General features: G+C 47.8%; 1 protein-coding gene across 1 annotated transcript in view; it reads left to right on the forward strand.

Annotated features, from left to right (window-relative positions):
* Nucleotides 1-20,601, forward strand: part of PARM1 (prostate androgen-regulated mucin-like protein 1) — a 107,877-nt gene that overhangs the window by 56,051 nt on the left and 31,225 nt on the right. Inside the window, exon 2 of the mRNA XM_032400533.1 lies at nt 12,496-13,215. Coding sequence (XP_032256424.1) covers nt 12,496-13,215 — 720 coding nt within the window. The remainder of the gene's footprint in view (nt 1-12,495; nt 13,216-20,601) is intronic.

Raw genomic sequence — 20,601 nt, forward strand, 5'->3', positions numbered from 1 at the left:
CAGCTGGTCTAAGAATAACAAAAGGCGGGTCCCTGGTGGTTATTCGGTGCTACTTACTCGCGACTGAAGCCAGTCAGCCTCATTCAGGTCATATCAAGATTCACGGTGAAGTTGCCCAGAAGTTTCTGAATGTTTTGGCTTTTTTTTCAATGAAGTGGAAAAATATAAATTCCCTTTAGCTGGGTTTTTTGTTTTGTTTTGTTTTGTTTTCCTTTCTGAGGCATTCTGTGGGTGTGGGAGGCAGCTCAGCTTTCAGAGGCATCAGCCTAACGAATGCCTCCAGGAACGCTGACAGGTCCTGTTACCTGTTGCTTCCTTGAAGGATGTGGGGAGCTCTCTGGCCCTGAGACTCACAGCTGATGCTATGAAGAGTGAAAGTCTCCCTCTGATGGGGCCTGCAAAGTGCCTTTTGCAAATTATTAGCAGATTAGAGGAGGTGAAGGCACGTGGGCCCAGTTTCCAATTAGACAGAGGTCAGCACAATAGCCTAATATTTACTGAGCTCTTACTCTGTGCAAGGCGTTGTGATAGGCCTTTTTACATGGTCTGTCATCTATATTGCAAGTGATGGAAAACCTGACCAACAGTGCCTTACCGCCCAAAGGCATTTATGGTTTATTTAACGGGAAGTCTGGAGATAGGCAGACCAGTCTTGGCTTGGCAAGATCAACAGTATCATTTTGGAGAAAGGCTCTTTCTTTCACTTTCATCCCTAGTGGATTGACTTTCAGCCTTAGCTTCACAAGATGGCTGCCCCTATGCCAGACATCACAACTGCATTAAAGTCAGGAAGGAGGGGGAAAGAGGAGGTACCATGGGAATTTCCCTTTCTTACATATTCCTTTTATAAGGAAACAACATTTTTCCAGAAGCCCCTTAACCTACATCCCATCAATCCCGCTGTGCAGAACCTACATCCCATCAGTCCCTGCAAAGGAGGCCAGGAAGGGAGCATTTAACTTTCATAACTTTCATAGCCTCTATAGGGAGGCAGGCAAGAGGGGATGGGGAGTGGATGTTAGCTTAGTCAAACAACAGTGTCTGCCTTTTATGGATTATTGATTTCATCCTCACAATAGCTCTATGAATGGAGTACTGTAGATACCCCAGTTTGCAGGTGAGAAGACAGAAATTAAGCAATTTGCCCAAGATCAAGCAGCTGATAAGTGGTTTGGCTTATAGCTTCCACCATAGCTGGCAGCCATCTAGCAAGATGGTTAGGAAGGCAAGTCACTGAGATAGACTGCCTTCTAGACTCTGAATCCAAGCTCTACTTCCTTTTAGTTATATGTCTTGAGGCGTTATTTAACTTCTTTTCACCTTGGATTGCTCATTTGTAAAATGGGGATAACCTTCCATTTATGGTGAAGAGTCAGTGATGTAATACTTGTAAAGTACCCAGAAAATTTAGCTTGGAATAAGCACTAGCAACTTGTTAACTAAGAATCTATGAAGCAGGCTCATTTATAATAGCCCCAAACTGGAAAGGACCCAAATGCCCCCCATTGGCAGAAGGGATCAATAAATCGTGGTGTAATCATACAGTTGAATACCATGCAGCAGTGAAAAAGGATGGGTTATTAATAAACACGACAACACAGGATAGTCTCATGGTGAGTGAAAGAACCCAGACGTAAACAAGTGCACACGTATGACTCCATGGATATGAAGTTCAAAAACCGGCAAAACTAATCTATTGTGACGAAAGTCAGAAGAAGAGTTCCCGTTGGGAGAGTTATGTCTGCAAGAGGGGATGAGGGAACTTTCTGGGCTGCTGGAGAGGTTCTGTATCTTGATTTGAGTGGTGGTTATGCCGGTATATACACATGTAAAAATTCATTGATTTGTATACTTAAGATGTGTGCATTATACTGCACATATGTTATATTTCTATTTTAAGAGTACATAAAAAATGTTAAAAAGAGAAAACCAGAAACGATGAAGCATACCTGTTTACGCTGACTGGCATTTCTGGAGGACACTCTTAGAAAAAAATGGTGGCAGGAAGAGGAAGGAGGGCTATTGGTCTTCTCTCCGAAAGCCTCTGCTGCACGTCCCCCTCCCTTCAGAGGAAACTTCCTGAGTCATTTGCCCAGTCATGGAGATGTGTTTGCACTGGAGCCATCCTTGCCCTCTTGCCTGACCCCTGGGTGGTCAGTGGTGAACTTTAGTGGGGCGGCAAACAGAAATACATCTGATTGCATTTCTCAGGCATTATCCTGTAATGAGTCAGATTGCCTACTAATTGACCAGTACGAATGCCAGGATGCATCAGCCTGGGATGCCCCCAGGAACTGTCCTTCCAAAGGCAGACCACCATAGAGCTGACCACCTAAAGAGCTCCAGCTCTTTGTGTGGAACGAGAGGTCATGGATGCTGCCCTCAGCTGACCTGGGGACAATGTTGGGGGAAGAAGTGGGCAAGTACATTTAGGCTGAGAAGGCAGTGGTGCCCATGGCCCAGGGCTGCCTCAGCCATCAGGGCAGTTCGAAACCTGAAAGAAGATCCTCTGAAGGAAGAGGTTCAGAGTCAGACCAGGACAATATTAGTGGCTTTCTTACATTTTGTACTTCACAGGGGCTACAGGGGATGGGAAATAACCTATTTGTCCTTTGCGCTTCTCAGGGATAGGGTGGAAGGAAGGGTATGCCACCCCTCACCCAGGCAAGAGACCACTGCATTTTACAAACACCCAAACACAAACACCTTTTTTTTCTGTTCAATCCCATGAAGGTGTTTTTGTTTTTGTTTTTGTTTTAATTTCAGAAATTGATAGAACAAACAGAAGAGGGACAGGGTTGCTGAATTGTGCCCCCAGGCCAGACAGTATGGCCAGCAAGCCCTCCAGTGAGTGCAGAGAAGAGAGAATCACAGCCTCAGCTCTGGGTCAGTGGAGGAGTGGCTGCCTCTACTTAAATTTGGTCACTGCAAGTCACCCAGAGTGCTACCTGCACTCCCTCCGTCCCCTATGCTTGGGAATGCCTGAAAATCCTGCAAAGTGAGGCCTGGGGAGAGGGAGCCTGCCCACCAATGCTGCCTGGGAAATGTGTACAGGGCAGGCTCCATCCTGGGTTTGGGGGGCCCAGGCCCGGCTCTGGCCTGCACTGCCCCAGCAGGTCCCCGGCCCCATGCGTTCCCAGGGCACCAGAGGGATCCCCTCGCTGTGGCCTGCATGGCCCTGGATGGAACGCAGCCTGGGGCACAGACACGAAGTAATGTATAGCAGTTACATATTTAGACATTCTCTGTGCAGACCTTTGTGTGTGCTCTGGTCCTGGACCCCACAAATGTTGGGACTGGACCTTTGGAAGGGAAGAATGAGAGAACCTGACGCTTGTTCAGAAATCCCCCTGCTCCCTGATGGAGATGTTAGGTTGTTTTCTTCTTGGCACACGCCCATATTCCCCACAACCACAAAGCAGCCAACGAGAAGGTTCTCGCCCTCCCTACTTTGTCTCTTTCTCTCTCCACTGCTCCACCCTGAGGAACCCCAATACGGTACCTTTGGAATTTCGGGTACCTGTGGGCATCCTTGCTCAGCACAGCCGCTTCCTGAGACCAAGCACCACAGTCCCCACGCAACCAAAGATAGTTTTGGGGGGACATCCTACTGACAAAAGACAGTTGTTGCTTCTGGGGCAAAGAAAGAAAATGTTATATTTTTTTTTTCTCCAGGAAATACAACCTTCTTCCCAAATGTTATTCTGTCATTAGCATTCCCAGCACCCACAGGGAACCCAGTGATATCATGAGTCCTGACTTTATGGAGAGAGAAATTGAGTCATACACCAGGTCTGTAGGTTCTCATTTGGTGGCTCAAAAACAAAAGCGTTTTTCCTCTTTTTGGACTAGGATTGCATCTCATTTCCATAAACAAAACACTCGGGAGAATTGGCTTTTCTACTTCAAACAAGTGTCTTCTTAAACACAGTTTGATGGCTTTGGGGCATACACATTCCGTCTAGATATGTGATAGCCTTCAAATACCATACAGGCGGACCAGGCTCTGATTAGTGATGGTTTTGCAGATGTTAGATGAATCTTCTGGAGTGGTGGGTGCCCTCAGTTGGGAATTTTTGTGAAAGTCCCTAACAGTACCTTCACTCAAACTAAAGAACACAAAGACCTAGTTTTGATATTAAAAAATATCTATCATCGTAAGATTATTTTTACTCCCTCTTTTTCTGTCTCTTGCACAGAAGGGTAGCCCACTCAGTGAAGAAATGGTAAGGCCAGCCTGTGTTTGGGCCAAGTGACCGATGGCCAGCCTTTTGAGGGCTCTGTGTAACTCTGGTCTGTATCATGCCCGCAGAGAGGAAAGTCCTGCAGTCTCCAAAGTGGAAATAAGCAAGCAAAAACAGCAAACGTCTGCTTGGAGACCCATCTACAATTTCACATGAGCTGATGGTTTTTATGGAACTTACAGACAGATCAAAGGGAAGATGCATTTGTCCTATCAGGGCCCAGCCTATAAGCCAGAGAACATTTCTGTTTTTCAAAGGGTCGAGAATCCATGTTTTCACTCAATGAATATTTATTGAGTCCCTTATCTGTGCCAGGCACTAAGACACAAAAAACAAGCTGCAGTCCCTATTAATAGGGCTCCCAGACTGATGGGAGACAAGCATGGAGAGAAATCATGGCTCGGTATAATGTGTGCTACAATTAAAATCTGTGCGAAGTGCTGTGACCCCGTCAAGTTAGAGAATACTCTACAGAGGGGGTAAGGCTCCCGAGTTCTCAGAATTGGGATGGGGAGAGGGATTCGGGGTGGGAAGAACAGCACAAGCAAAGGCAGGGAGGCAGATAGTAGGGAATAGTTCAGTTTGCTAAAATATGTTTATTTTAGGAATCATTTGAATTCCTATTATGAGCCAGGCAAGGAGGATGCGTGGTGAGCAAATCCACCACGGCCCATGTTCCGTGTGCATTTTGGAGGCTGGAGAGGGAGGCGTGCGTTAGACAAAGCTTCCTGTAAGCAATCGCATAGTTAACACGCTGAGGTCAGTGCTAGCCGGTGAAGGTACAGGGTGCTCTGAACCCAGGAGGGCTTGGGGCTGGGGGAGGGACGGATTTCGCAGGAGAGTCAGCAAAGGCCCTTCAGCTAACACTGGCATGATGAATAGGAGGAACTCAGGCAGAGAAAAGAGAGTGCTGTTTAGGCAGAAGGAATAGAATTAAGGGAAAAGCCTCGTGTGTTTGCGGGCCTGGTGGGGAGCAAGGCTGGAGGGGCAGACTGGGGCTGGATGGTGGAGAGCCTCCAGGCCTTGCTGATGAGGGAGCAGAGGCTAGCTGAAGACAAAGCATAAGCTGACACCCCCCACCCCACCCCCACTCCTGGGTGGGACGTGTGTGACATTCTTCCAGGAATCTCCCAGCTATCTTAATGTTAATACCTTGCTAGAGGGGAAAACAACCTTAACTTGACAGTGGCAAGGCCTCTGGTATTTTGTAGGGCGCCTGCGTGGCTCAGTCGTTAGGCGTCTGCCTTCGGCATGGGTCATGATCTCAGGGTCCTAGGATCGAGTCCCGCAGCGGGCTCCCTGTTCAATGGGGAGCCTGCTTCTCTCTCTGCTCATGCGTGCGTGCTCTCTCTCTCTCTTATTCTCTTGCTCTCTGTCAAATAAATAAATAAAACCTTTTTTAAAAAAAAGCATGTGAAAGTTCTTTTGAAACCTCCCTTTTCCTTACTCCCCCCAACTCCCGAGTACATAATCATGACCCCTCAAGACCCCAGGGCAGCAGCTCTTTCTGCCCACGGGTCCTGTCCCCGTGCTTTAATAAACCACCTTTTTGCACCAAAGACGTCTCAAGAATTCCTTCTAGGCCGTGGGCTCCGGACCTCACCTATATTCCAAAACCCCATCATTGCGGGGCATTTGAAGTTTTAGCCTCAGGTCAGGGGGAAACCAGCGCAGCTGCCCATTCTCCTCTCAAGCCTCGGGGGGGTGTGATGCGGCCCGCTCGCGCTCGCGGCAGCGGCCCTCTGGCTAACCTTAGCGCTCGTTGAGCGCGCAGCCTCAGCAGCCGTGGGGCCTCTGGCAGGCAGGCCTGGCGTGAGCCGGGAGACCACAGCAGAGGCACCACTCAGCCTGACTTGGCAGCAACGGGAACGGGCCTGAGTGCGTTTTGATCGAGTTTCACTGAATTTTTTTTTTTTTTTTTTTTTTTTTTTTTAAAGATTTTATTTATTTATCTGAGAGAGAGAATGGGAGACAGAGAGCATGAGAGGGGGAGGATCTGAGGGAGAAGCAGACTCCCCACCGAGCAGGGAGCCCGATGCGGGACTCGATCCCGGGACTCCAGGATCATGACCTGAGCCGAAGGCAGTTGCTTAACTAACTGAGCCACCCAGGCGCCCCGAGTTTCACTGAATTTGCCAAAGCTTTGTCACATGTTTCCTCAGGTACTTGACAAGCCAAGGGCAGGAAAGGACATGCAGGGGGGTGGGAGGGGGATGGGTAAGCAGCACCGGCAGTCGAGCTACCTGGGACTCTGGCACTGGCCCACGCTGCTGCTCATGAAACCCAGGAAAAGGTGACAGTTCGGGGCGTTCATCGTGCACGGGCTGCCCATGCGGCCGAATGTCGCTGACACCCGGTGAGGGCCAGGAGGCGGCAGCACGTGTGCAGAATGCAGCCTCTCTACCCTGGAATATCTCAGCACGGGGAGAACTCACCTACCCAAACCTGGCGGCCCCCAGATCCCTTCTCCTAGCAAGGCAAGAAACTGGGGATCGAGCCAGACACCTTGCTCTCGTACATCAAAGAGACAGAAACTCTGATCCTGGCCTCTCCCATAAAGGACAATGTACATGGAAATGAATAATTTTCTTTCCAACTAAGAATCCGCTTTTTTTCTGAGCAACAAGCGGCCAGCTCTTCTTGCAATAGCAACCTGACCAAACTTCAGGAAAGACTGCCATTTGTCAGCCCACTAGGAGGAATTTCAGATTAGGTGAAGTTGGCCATCATTCCCCCAGAACTCTCCTCTGGGCCAAGTCTAAGAGATTTCCGTCCTTGAGTCAGCCCAGTTCAGGCACGTAGGCCTGTCGCTGCCCAGGCGGGACACACCACATCTGGCGATGTCACTGTTTTGGAACAACGCACATTCACCTCTAAATTGAGAGTAATGGGTTCGATTTCTTCACTCTAGTTTTTCTGCCATTTTTCTCAAGGAAATATGAGAGCTAATTCTTTCCTTCAGGGGAAAGTGGCTCTATTTGGAATGGGAAGGTGTATGGGGCACTGCATGATTTCAGCTTGTTCAGCTGCCGGCCTCCCATGGGGCCCCCCCACTTGCTTACCTGCTACAGTACATTCTACCACTCTTTTCCAGTCAAGGACACAGTCTGATTCTGTCCCTACACGATTCTTTCTGGGCCACATAGCCCAGCTACTCCTCTTAGAAGTATGAGTTCACTTACACCACTTCCTGCATCCGTCCTCCATGTATCAAATGAGGAGCTGTACTCACATCACAGAGCCCCTTTCTAGCTCTAAAAAAATTTTTTTAAATCCTAACAAAGTATACATCCTTATCTGTTTGACTTACACAGTTTGATATTCCCTTGGAAACACAAATCCATCATGTGAGAAAGCAGAATGATACTTCCTTAGACTATTTCCATGACTCTGAACGTTGAGGTCCTAACCCCCAGTGTGATGGTATTTGGAGATGGGGCTTTGGGGAAGTGATTAGGCTTAGATGAGATCGTGACGGTGGGGCCCTAAGGATGGGATTAGTGCCTTTATGAGAAGAGACAGCAGAGAGCTTGCTGTCTCTCCCTCGCTCCATGAGAAAAAGTGGCCACCTATAAGCCTGGAATAGAGCTCTTACCAGAAACCGAATGGGCCCACACCTTGCTTGAACTTGCCAGTCTCCAAACTGTGAGAAGTAGACTCCTGTTGTTAAAGCTGCCCAGTCTACGTGGTATTTTGTGCTGGCAGCCTGAGCAGAGGAAGATAGCAGGCATTCCCTAGGATAGTCCTAGTGGGCCTTGGATGTCTTCATGCTGCAAGAAGACCCACCACCACCATGCGATCGCAGCAGTATGGAATGCACCATCAAATAAGGCAGAGCAGAGGCTTCTAATGCCTTATTCAAGTGAAGATGACCAGCACTGTCACAATCTCCTGCATTGTTGTTTTGTTAGGAGTAGGAATTGCTTGAACTGGACGTAAAGTATTTTAAATAAGTACTCAGAAGGTAGCCATGGAAGATGAATGACCACCTCCAGTCCTCTTTGGAAGCAGGAAGGTAGGAGTTATAATAGTATACTAGTCAGAGTTAAACAAGGAAATAGGTATTTCTAGCAACAAAACCAATTACTGGAGCATGTTCTTTTCAGCACTTTAATGATTTTCATGGTCCAGCTTTTAGCTCCACTGGAAATGACAAAGCAGGTGTCACCCTGAACATCATACACCTTCAGTGGCATCTTGTGTGTTCCCATCCTTTCAGAACCAACTCAAATGTCATCTCTTCTGTGACTTTTCTAAATGTCATTTGAAAATGACATTTGTATACTTTTGCATTCCACGGTCCCTATGCAGAATGTATCCATCATACTTCAGGGCTCCCACTGTCACCTGCTTTTACTTCAGTGAGGCCCTTGCCACATCATATTACAGGAAGGTGTCCTTTCTGTCCTGCTGGATATTGAATCCTCTGAGGGCAAAGCCACAGGCATAGAAGCTACTCAGTAAAGGAATGAATGAATGAATGAATGAATGAATGAATGAATGAGTGAATTAGTGCTCCTTTGTGTATGACTCATTCCTCACATATCCCAGGCTTCCAAAGGCTCTGAATCAGCTACCAGACTGCGACCGTCTCCGTCTCCATCTGCCCGTCTATTATATGATACTATCAACAGTAGTTAAACATCGTCATCTTGGGGTTTTGGCCACAGAATAATGAGCCATGGGAGCTACCAGGATGCAGAGCCAGTAAGCTCCAAAGGTCCCATATGAAGATCCAGCATTTTAATAATATTTTTCCCAACTGGTGTTCTGTCCATATTTTAAGGTTCTCTTGCTCTGTATTCATTCTGAAATCGTTGACACTTCAGAGCTGCCAAAAGTCCAGTATAGCAGCATGGACTATTATGTGGCCTAATATAGGAGGTCTGCCCTCCTATTTACTAGGAGCGTAACTTATAGTTTATGATCTTTACCGACTCCTTTTCAGTAAGATAAAACCGAGTACTTCAATAACAATTCAAACGTCAAATTCAGTTAAATATGAGAAAACCGTTTTCAGAATAGATTCTGTAGCACAACTTTTCATCAGCTACAGCATCTACCGTGTGCCAGAATGAAGAGGTAAGCAGTGTTCCCCCAAGTGCCCGAATGCCTCCCCATGTATCTATCCCCCCTTCCTCTGTGCTGGAATCTAGCCCGTGTTTTATTGCTTACGAATTTTGATCATGGTTGGCCATTACCTGTAGGCTACCCGCAAGGAAACGTCCTCTGAGTATGGAGGGCTAACGAGTCGAAGACCTAACATGACATGAGGCGTAGGTAGGTATGTGTCATTGTAGAATGACAGAGCCTGAGGCTGACTTTGAAAGCAAGGTTCCTGCGCTCGTGTGACACCAGGTAGGCAGCCACTCCTGAGGTAGCTCTGATGGATGTGGCCATACTAAGTGATATGTAGAAGAGAATAGAGAGATTCTGGAGTATTTTTGGATAACGTTCTTAAGTTAATTCATCTTCCTTCCTCCCTCCCTCTTTCCCTCCCTCCCTTCCTTCTTTGCTTCCACAAGGACTTACTGAGCACTTACCATGACCTAGACACTGTCCTAGGCTTGGGGGAAACAGAAATGAATAAGACCAGGTCCCTGGGCCCTCATGGAGCTTACATTCTGATAGAAGAGAGAGATAATAAGTAAATAAATAATAATATGATTTCAGGAAGAAACTTTTATTTTATGAAAAAAAATGAGCAAAGGGTATAGTGGTTCCTCAAGAAATCAAACATAGAATTACCATATGATCCATTACTTCCACTTCTTGGATATATACCCAAAAGAATTGAAGGCAGGGTCTCAAATGGATATTTGTACACTCAGATTCATAGCATTATTCACAGTTACCAAAAGGTAGAGACAACCCATCAAAGTCCATCAGTGAGGGGCGCCTGGGTGGCTCAGATGGTTAAGCGTCTGCCTTCAGCTCAGGTCATGATCCCAGGATCCTGGGATCGAGCCCCGCATCGGGCTCCCTGCTTGGCGGGGAACCTGCTTCTCCCTCTCCCTCTACCGTTGCCCCTGCTTGTGCTCTCTCGCTCTATCAAATAAATAAATAAAATCTTTAAAAAAAAAAAAAAAAAGTCCATCAGTGAATGAATGGATGAATACAATGTGGTCTATATATACAATAGAATATTATTCAGCCTTAAAAAGGAAGGAAATTCTGACACATGTTACAATATGGATGAACCTTGAAGACATTATTCTAAGTGAAATAAATCAGTCATGAAAGGACAATTGTAATATGACTCTACTTACATGCATTACCTGGAGCGGTCAAATTCATAGAGACAGAAAGTAGAATAGTGGTTTCCAGGGCTGGGGAGAGGGGGGAAAAAAGGAGAGTTACTGTTATTTAATGGTACAGAGTTTCAGTTTGGGAAGACGAGAAAGTTCTGAAGATGGGTTAGTGGTGATGGTTGAACTTAATACCACTGAGCTGTACACTTAAAAATGGTTAAAATGGGGGACCTGGATGGCACAGTCAGTTAAGCGCCCGACTCTTGGTTTCTGCTCAGGTCGTGATTTTAGGGTTGTGAGATCAAGCCCAGCGTCAGGCTCCACCCTCAGCGTGGAGTCTGCTTGAGACTCTCTCCCCCTCTCCCTCTGCCCCATCCCCCCCCACCCTGCACTCCCTCTCTCTCTGTCTCTCAGATAAATAAATCTTTTAAAAAATGGTTAAAATGGTAAATGTTATACGTATTTTAACAATTAAAAAATTAATCTTTTAAAAAATAAGCAAGGAGCTGGAGTAGGAATGATTTTAGTTAGGATCATCTGGGAAGGCTCCTCTGAGAAGGAGGTGGCATTTGAGCCGAGACCAACCTGAATGATGAAGCGAGCATGGGGCAATGTAGGGGATTAGTTCGGAATTTTGTTCTAAGTGCAACAGAATGACTTTGGAGGGTTTTGACTAGATAAAGAACATGCTCTGATATACCACTTTAAGAGATCATACCGGCTGCTATGTGAAAAGTAACAGAAAGGGAGAAAATCTGGAAGGCAGAAGACTAATGAAGAGATTATGGCAGTTGTCTCTGCGAGTGACTGGTGGCTCGGGTGACGTTGAGATGATGCGGGAGGTGGGGAAAAGTGGTTGGGTTGGGATATATTTTCAAGGTAGACTCATCCTGATTCGCCAATGGATTTGATATGGGGTGTGAGGGAAAGAGGTGCATTAAGGGTGATGTCTCAGTTTTTAACTGAACAATTGAGTGAAAGAAGGTGCCAACCACTGAATAGAAATGACTAGGGGAAAAGCTAGTTGGGGGATGGTGAGGGGCATGGGGACTCAATCAAAAGATGGTTTACATAAAAAGCACAAGCAAAATCCAGGACTAGCTGAGTGATAGCACATAGAAGCCATTCATTAAGTACTTGAATGGATGAAAGAATTAATTAGTTAATTAAACGGAATGTGTAAATGGAGGGAGGAAGGAAGGAAATTAATTCTAAATATTACAAAATGTGAAGGAGAACATTTTGCAAAATGCTATGATTGTAAAGACCCCAAGCTAGAATTTGAAAGAACTAGGTTCCAGTCCCAGATAATTTTTCCAAACCTCAGATTCCTCCTCTCAGCTTTTATTCTGGGACTTCGTGCCTTTCCCCCTTCAAAGGCAATGTGTTCACATCTTGACTCATCCCACCAGCAAGCCCATAGCCCTGGTATCCCTGTGCATAAATGCAAAGCGCGCATGCGCACGCACATACACACACACACACACACACACACACACACACACACACAGACGCACATACGCAAGCAGAGCTCACAACCTCTGGGGCAGGGAACAGCCAATCCATGAGCCCCTCCACCTCTGCACTCACCAACCACGGCCTCCCCACCCTCAGCACACACGCTGGGCATCCCCGCAGGTATTGGGGTGCAGGCCCCATAGCAATCCAGATAATTCCCGGTAAAGGTCAGTTCCCCAGAGAGTCTCACTCTTTAAGGGCACAGTTTTAAGCAAGCAGGAGACAAGATTAGGTCATTCCATGCATTGGCTGGAAGTGTGTCGACTGACCCACTAATCGTTCTTACTGGGCCTGCAGGCTGGTTCCCACTGATAGTCACAAAGGGAGGAGGGAGCAGTGAGTGGGCAGAAAATATTCACAAGTCACCTTCACAGTTGGGAGGGCATGATGCAAAATGAGAAAGACCTGTGGAAATGCTCTGAAGCAGGCTTCCCTCGGAGGTTTTCACACACTAACCACGTTTTGTGCCGGCTCTTCCACAGGATTGAGGGTACAGAGCCTGCCTCCGTCAGCCCCCTTGCCCAGTTCTCTTCCGGCAACCGCTGTCCCTTCCACGGCCATCTGGACGAGCTCTCCACAGAGCCCTCCCGCCTCCCCGACCAGTGGCACTGCCAGCAACTCGGTCTTCCCAGCCACAGCCTCGGCGCCAGCACCTCTGCTCCCCAAGAACATTTCCACGGAGCCCAGAGAAGAGGAGACGACGAGCGGCCCGGCCTCTCACCGGGAAGGCACGAGCACAGACCCCTCACCAGCTGGCGGTGGGGTGCACTCAACAGCCACTCCCTCAGAACACAGCTCAAGCACTCCCGAGGAGGCAAGCGCGCCCCCCACAGGGTCCCAGCACCCCTCGGCGGCCCCCACTGAGTCTCCCACCCTCACCTCCCCTCAGGCTCCAGCCTCATCACACCCACCCCTATCAACCTCAGCCCCGGAGGTTTCTTCTGCCTCCTCGGCCAGCACCAATCACAGCTCTGCCGAGACCAGCACCAAGCCCACCGGAGCCCCGACCCCACCAGAGGCCCCAGCAGAAGAGCACAGCTCTGCCCACACACCCACTTCACATGCCACAGCCCAGCCGCTGCCCGCGGAGACAACACCCCAAGCCACGGTGCCGGCCAAAGTGACCTGTGTGATGATGGACATGGAGACCACTGCCTCCCCTGGGGTGAGCATGCAGGAAGTGGAGCATGCGCTAAGTTCAGGTGAGTCTCAGTCACCAGAACACGGAGGGGTGAAGAATGCAGTTCCATTAACCCCACCCAACTGATCTCAGTTTGAATTCTGGAGAGCCAAGCCTGAGCTCCATTCGCCAGAACTGCCACCAAGGTGCAAACGTTGCTTTTAGTCACTTGATTAACTTCCACATGCTGTCTCACTGATTGGCGCCACCGGTCCTCACGATGTGTCTTCCCATATATCACAGAGAATGTCCATAGGGGAGACAGTGTAAACAGAGGGGTTAACTGCGTGGCTTTTCGGCCGAGCTTCCTAGGTTTTAAGTTCTGGCTCTGGCCCTTGGGCGAGTGACTTCATCTTTTTGTATCGTTATTTTTCCTCATCTATAAAATGGGGACAAAATAGGTTCTGTTGGACATGATTCTTGTGGGGATTAAATGAGATGACCTATGAAGTGCTTAGAACAGTTACCAGCAGGGAATAAGTGCTCAGGAAATGTCAGTTATTAGTATTTTGCTCGGCCTATTAACGAAGTGCTTACCTCATGGAAACCAGTCAGGCCAAGTAGGATGGGGGGAGGGGTAGAGAACTTGCTTATTCTTTATAGTCTCTGATATAGTTCATGGGAAAGGCAATAAATTTTACAGGACATCGCATTTGTTTTTATTCTCCCAGCAGTCCTCTGAAGTCAGTATTATTCTTATCTTGATTTTGCAAGCTTAGAAATTAGGGTGGAGAGAGATTTAGGGTCTCTTCTGAGGTCACAGGCGTCTGGCATTGACGTAAAGACGGTAAACTTTAGGGTATTGAGCAGGAAAAGGCTTCAGTGGGAGTGTTTGTCCTCCCGAGTGAGAAACAGTGAGGTGAGAACAGCCAGAAGGTGAAGGGGGGAACAGAGCTGTGGCCCCTCCCCTGGGGAACGTTCAGAACACAGCCACATGACTAGCTGGGGTCAAAGGCATGGCTGTGACGGAGGAGAAATGAACATCTTTTAGCAAACAATCAATAAGCACCCCCTATGAACAGAAACTCCCATTAAGAGAAGAAGTGGGGAGAGAGGGCTAAGATGAACAAGATATGATTCCTCAGGGAAGAGCTCACAGTTTACCAGGAGATAAAGTCCCAAAGAATTGTGTATTCTTATTTCAAAGGCCCAGGATATCTGTGAGAGTCCCAACGAGAGAGAGAGAGAGATCCAGTCACACTGGGATAAAGGAATTAATCACAAATTCTTGCCTGGGGTCTGGGGAAACTACAGGGGAGCGTAATAGCAGAGCCATTGTGAGTCAGGCCTAGGAGGAGGGAACAGTCACCAGAACCCAGAAGGAGAGTCTTGTAGAACAGACCACCTTGACAGAAGCAGTGACTCTTGGTTGAGAGACACCGCTAACCCAAGGTTCGTCTCCTGGGAGCGAAGGAAATAAACCTTCTGCCCTCCCTGTCTCCCTTCCCTCTGATACGCAGCCAGAAGCCAGGAACAGGGAAGCCACGATGTCGTCCATCCAGCTCAGCCTCCCGGAGGGCTCATCAGAAGGCTGGAGAGGGGCACAGCCAGTTCGAATGTTGATTTCCTCTGTGCAGCCCCCATCCCCACTAGCACCCTGTTTACACCTCCGGCCGGCACTCACCCCACAACATTTAGATGTGCATTTTCTATCTCCACACCAAGCCCACGCCCCCACTTGCTGGTCCCAGTGCGCCGGGACCATCTTAACATGGACCCAGTTACCCTGGAACAGAGTGGGTATTGACGTGACTCCGTGTCTTAAGGACTGTCCCTAGCAAAGGGGCCAGCAAAGTACAGGCTCGCGGGGGTCCTGAGCTCTTCTCTCTGTCCCAGTTCGGGCCCTCCCTGCCACGCCCCTGTGACATAGCTTCTTCAGTTTTCTAGCTGATCTCCCTTTCTCCACGTTCTGTCCCCTCCAGGATACTCCAGACATGGTAGATTCATATTCCTGAGCACAGACTCTGAGCTTGGCATTCAAGAATCTCCATAATCTGACACAACCTACTACTTTCCGTGAGCACCCTCGTTCCATGGGCTGGATTAGCTAAGACAGTCTAGTACCAGCATTCTGGCTTGTGTTGTAGAACCTGTGTCTTGATTTCCTCAACTCTAAGCCAGCAGGGTCAAGAGGCACAAAATTAGTGACGGACCTGGGTCATGAGCCTTTATAGTTCTAGGGAATACCGCACCCAGGAGCAACCCCAGGGTGAATTAAGGAAGGACTGAGGCACTGACTTGAGAAGAGATATGGGGGAGCAGGGTGGAGAGAGATCGGGCCAGGGTACATTTCGTAGCCCAAAAAGGATTTATCCTGGTGATCTAGTAAATCAAAAGATATTTACTGTGCATCTACCGGTATACTGTGCTTGAGGCAAAGAAGGAGAAGACCGGTCTTTGAGATTTCATAGCTTCAGTAGAGAGAAAAGGGCACGACTAACTCTTCATACCACTACTATGACCACATTAGTTTCTAATCTGAGAAGGAACTGAAATGGGTAGAAGGATCTTTGAGCAGATGGGATACAATCTGTTCATTTCAAAGGTGAAGAAATTATGTCCCGGAAGTTTGGAGGGGCTCGTCTAAGGTCACCCCGCCCAGGGGCAGAGCTGGGCCCGGAGCCCAGATCCTGAAAACCACGATCAAGCCTCCTTTCAGCAGGCGGGGCTCGCTGCCCGGCTCCTTCCCCAGCCCTGCAGGCCAGGGGAACCCAGAGACTGGGCTAGCAGATTAGCGTCTGGGGCTGTTCTCCCTGAGAGATCCCTGAGCTGCCTTCATAGTGGCAGTAATTATACCACACTTCCTTTTCGCATTTTGTTATTCTGCATGACGTTCACCTGGCGTATTTTTATTCCTCCAAGGACTCGTCTACTCCACGGATATCTAGCCGTGGTCAGCAGTGAATAAATCTAAAACAAGGTAAATTCCATGGCAGTGAAATGTAACTAGGGGCCGAGGGAAGGTTCCATGATGCAGGGAGCCCAGGAGCTGAGTCCGAGGAGAGGAAGGGAATTGGGACCTAAAGAGAGCCAGGGCCAGGGAGATTCTGGGAGCCAGAGCCGGAGGAGCTGAGAATCCACATAGCAGCTGCAGTCCCCGGAACTGCTCTTGCGGAGGACGGGTCCAGCGCCTTCCACCTCTGCCAAGTCTAGGGGTTGATGTGAGGCCCGGCTTGACCCCACCTGTCAGCAGCATTGGCCGGGGATGGGCACTACCCTGGGCTTTGAGGCCCTGTCTCCCCCTGGCCTCCAGGGCACATCTCTCAGGTCTTCACCTGCCTGGCTGAGCACTCCTTCCTTCGCCCCTCATCCTCCTACCCTGCAGCTCCCCAGGGCCAGTCCTGCCCTCCTCTGTCCCGACCTCTCCGCACTCACTCCTGAGATGATCTCATCCCGTTGCAGGACTTAACATGCCATCCATTTGCTGATAACTCTGAGACAGAAAGTTCTATCCCTGTTTTGTTTCAGTGAACTAAAGTCATGTAGAGCCGGCTGTCAGCTAACTCATATCCCCACATGCCTGGCTCGTAGGCGGCTCGCGCTGAATATGTGTACGGTGAGTTCCTGATCCTCAGCCCTCCGTCTGCTCCTCCCTCACCTTCCAGAAACCCTGGGCTAGTCCTGGACTCCTTCTTTCCTCACAGACTCCTCAGGCAGCCCATCAGAGCCCAGGCTCCTCTCGGCCCTCTCCCTCTCTCACTGGTATGACTTTAATATTCCTATAACGGATCCCCACTAGCTCTCCCTTGCCAGAGAGATCCTTTTAAAACCTAGGACGGACCCTGTCACTTCTTGGCTCTGTGACCCTTCTGTTGCTTTCCCTCCAAAGCACAGCCAAAGCCAAGTCTGTGTCCCACCTGCAGTGCTCCCACAATCTAACCCGTGCAGTGTCTCTGCTCTCCTCTTTTTCTGCCACGTTTACCTGCAAACACACCGGCAGCCTTACTGTTTCTGGAATATACTGAAGACACTCTTGCCACAGGTCCTTTGTACTTGCTGTTCCCTCTGCCTGGAAGATTTTCCCTCTAGGTCTTCAGTGGCTCACTCCTTTTCACCCATCAAGACTTTGTTTGGCTGCCATCCCCTCAGTGATCCCCATGAGCCTTTCCCCTTACCCCTGGGTGAAATAGTCATCCCATCACTGTTGGTCCCACTACCCTGACTTATTTTCCTTTTGATTACTTACCACTTTCTGACTTTATCTCATTTATTTAGCGAGTGGGTGTCTGTTTTCCACCGTTAGACTGTCAGCCCCATGAAAGCAAGGAACTTGCTCACAAAGAGGAAGATGTAGGTTACATCCCCGATCCCTAGGACAGAGCCTGACATGTGGGAGACCCTCAGTAACATTTGTTGAATATGTGAATGAAAGAGTCAGTCAACCAATACCAGAGAGGTTGCTTAACCTCTCTGAGCGTTGATCATCTCATTGGTAAGGTGAGATAAGGATAGTATCCCCATGACGAGATTATTGTAAGGTTTAATTAAGAAATTTAGAGCTTAGTGGCTATTGACCAATGGTTCAGTCAATGTCTATGATTGTTATTTCTCTGTGATTTATCATCATCATCATTATTATTGCCATTTTACTATCGTTACTATTATTTTTGTCATTGTCGTATTTATCATAATGAAGAATGCCCACCATCTTCAACAAACTTGTACTGAGCTTTGACTGTGAGGCTAGCTACTAGGGGTTTGGCCATGAGTAAGACATCACTGTCCTCATGGAGCTTACAAGGTAGCATGTGCACAGCATGGCAAGTAGCCTAGTTTAGTGGATCCCAGATTGCATGGAAGGGGGAATTTGTAGAAGCAGGAAGCAAGGTTTCAGGACAAGTGTTAGAGGAACCTGAGTAGCAGGATGAGGTGATTTATTTTACTTACCAGACCATTGATAGTCATCAAAAGCTTTTGATTGGGGGAAGAAAATGCTGAGAATCATATTTTAAGGATACTCCTGTGGCAGAAATAGGTATGGTTAAGTTGCAGGGCGTTCGGTACCGGAAACACATAGACCAGTTTCTACCTGGTTTCCAGTTTGCCATTGCTCCTGATAGACCATGTCACGTCATTACTCTGACGTTAAGGGCTCTTAGCTATAAACCAAATACAAGAAAGGCAATCTTTTGGGTCCTCTTGGCTTATCATACCAGGAAATTGTGTATTACAATTACCCTATGCCAAAGAAATGAGATTCATATTCATATGAGGCTTACTGAGAATATACACGTTCTAAGAGTCAGGCTAGCAATGGACACAGGTAAGCCCCTGGGTGATCTTCAGAACATTCTGGTTAGGTGATCTCGATGGTATCTTTTCTACCAAAGAGATTCAGTAACTTACTCAAGTTTTCACTTGAGTGACCAGACCAGGATTCCAATTAGTTCTCCTGACTGACCCTAAGTCAAACGTTCGTTCCACTACACCGATCCTACCTGACGTCACAGAAGGGAAAAGTTGGGGGGAGGACCGATGGCCTCCATCACTACTGTGGAAATAAGCTACATGGGATGTTGTCAAAGGCTGCACGTGGCCTGCCGAGGTTAGGGGGCGGGGCTGCCTGGCGGGAAGGGAAGCAGGTGGTAGTCACAGCCTTCCGAAAGCGGCTATGCAGAAGAAATGAGTTTTGGTTTTTGTTTTTCAGTTTTTGTTTTGCTTTTGAGGAAGAGAGACATGATCTGTTAAGTTTGGATCCTCTTGTGTTATTAAATCAGCTCTTCAAGGGTGGACAGTAAGAGAACGATATGTTTTGACCCATGACCTAAATTGAAGGGCGCCGTGCGCAATTTGGTGCGCAACAGGTGCTTGAGGGATTGACTGACGTTGCACACCAAGTTATATTGGAGATATCTTCAATTCTTGCAAATGCAAACTTTAAAATTATAGTTACTTTGCTTGTTGCGGAGTGGATATTCTCTTTTGTCTGTAAAATCCAAGTGTCCACTGGCCTTACTGTGCTAGCTTATACTCCTCATTACAAAGGGAAGTCCATGTAATTGTGAAAATTGATGAAGGTCTTTGAACTTTGTATTGCTAGTCTGAACCCCAGTCTTTATTCAGTATGAACTGTGCTAATAAATACCCTTCCATAAAGAGCATTTGGCAGACACAGACGTCTACACAGCCCTGCATCCATACCTGCGAGGGACTTCTAGCTCCACATGACATTTCCTTATTCCATGATTAACTCTTAGGATGTGCCATAGATTTGAAAAAGAATGAAGTCCTGAAAAAGGTGGAAGACTATTTTTTAAAGTACACATGGAAAAATTGTAGGAATAAAAAAAAACATGCATCGTGGTAGGTTAATTTAAATGATGTATTAAAAATATGTTAAATATGTTAAAAATATATATGATTTATTAAAAACACATAGGTGGGAAGATCATCTAAAAGAATGTTGAACATTTACTGATCAGATTCTTTTGGAATGCCCAGAATGTGTCAGGAAGCAATAATCCTAAAATGCATTCTATGCATCTTAGGCTCAGTGGTGCAGACATCCCATCGTTGTACATGCCCAGGCCCGGCCTCTTACGCTGAGTGGGGCCGCCATCTTTTCATGTCGCTCCTTTTTTACTCCCTGTGTCCTCTCCATCACCAAAGTCTTAGTAGCTGCCAAATTCGTCCACTTCTCTTCATTCTCCCTCTTGTGTCCAGGCTCCCATAATGGCACCCTAATGATCCCTTCACGTGCTCTCCTGCCTCAATCTCCTCATCCTGCCCATTCTCCACATGGCAGCCAGAGAGACGATTATATCCAGATCTGCTCAGGTCACACACCACCTTGCTACCACCTGCATCCCAGCCCCTCCGGGGCCTCCTACTGCCCTGAGGTTGAAACCCATAAGCCCAAAGAGCCCTGCGAGGCCAGGCTGTGCTGCCATCCCTGCCTCATCCCACCCCCTACCCTTCACGCTCTGTACCTCCCACACTGGGGTCCCTCTGTTCCATGAACATGCTGATCTCCCTCTTGACACAGGGCCTTTCCTCATTAGAATGCTTCTCCTGGGAACCCAAAACACATCCCTTCACTGGTTAACTCCAGCTCATTTCACCTCAAAGATCACCTGTTCAGGAAGTGTCTCCTGCCCCCCCCCCTCCCCGCCCAGTCCCACTCTGGTCTTCCCGTTACAAACTGTCACAGTTCAGTTGGTATCTCTTCTTCACATCTACTCCTGTGGCTCTTTGTTCACCATTTACGCTGTGTTTCCAGGTACACGAGAGTGGGGCCTTGTCTGTGTGGGCTCACAGATATATTCCTAGCACCCAAGAGTCTAGTTTAATGACAAAATATCAAACTTTAGACAATAAATCCACATATTTTCTTAGCCTAATAAACCCTGACTTTTGAGAATGAAGAAAAACACTTTCACCTATTGTCTTCATCAGTCTGGGCTATGAG

The sequence above is a fragment of the Phoca vitulina genome, unplaced genomic scaffold (assembly GCF_004348235.1).
Source record: "Phoca vitulina isolate PV1807 unplaced genomic scaffold, GSC_HSeal_1.0 scaffold3, whole genome shotgun sequence".
NCBI classification, from domain to species: domain Eukaryota; kingdom Metazoa; phylum Chordata; class Mammalia; order Carnivora; family Phocidae; genus Phoca; species Phoca vitulina.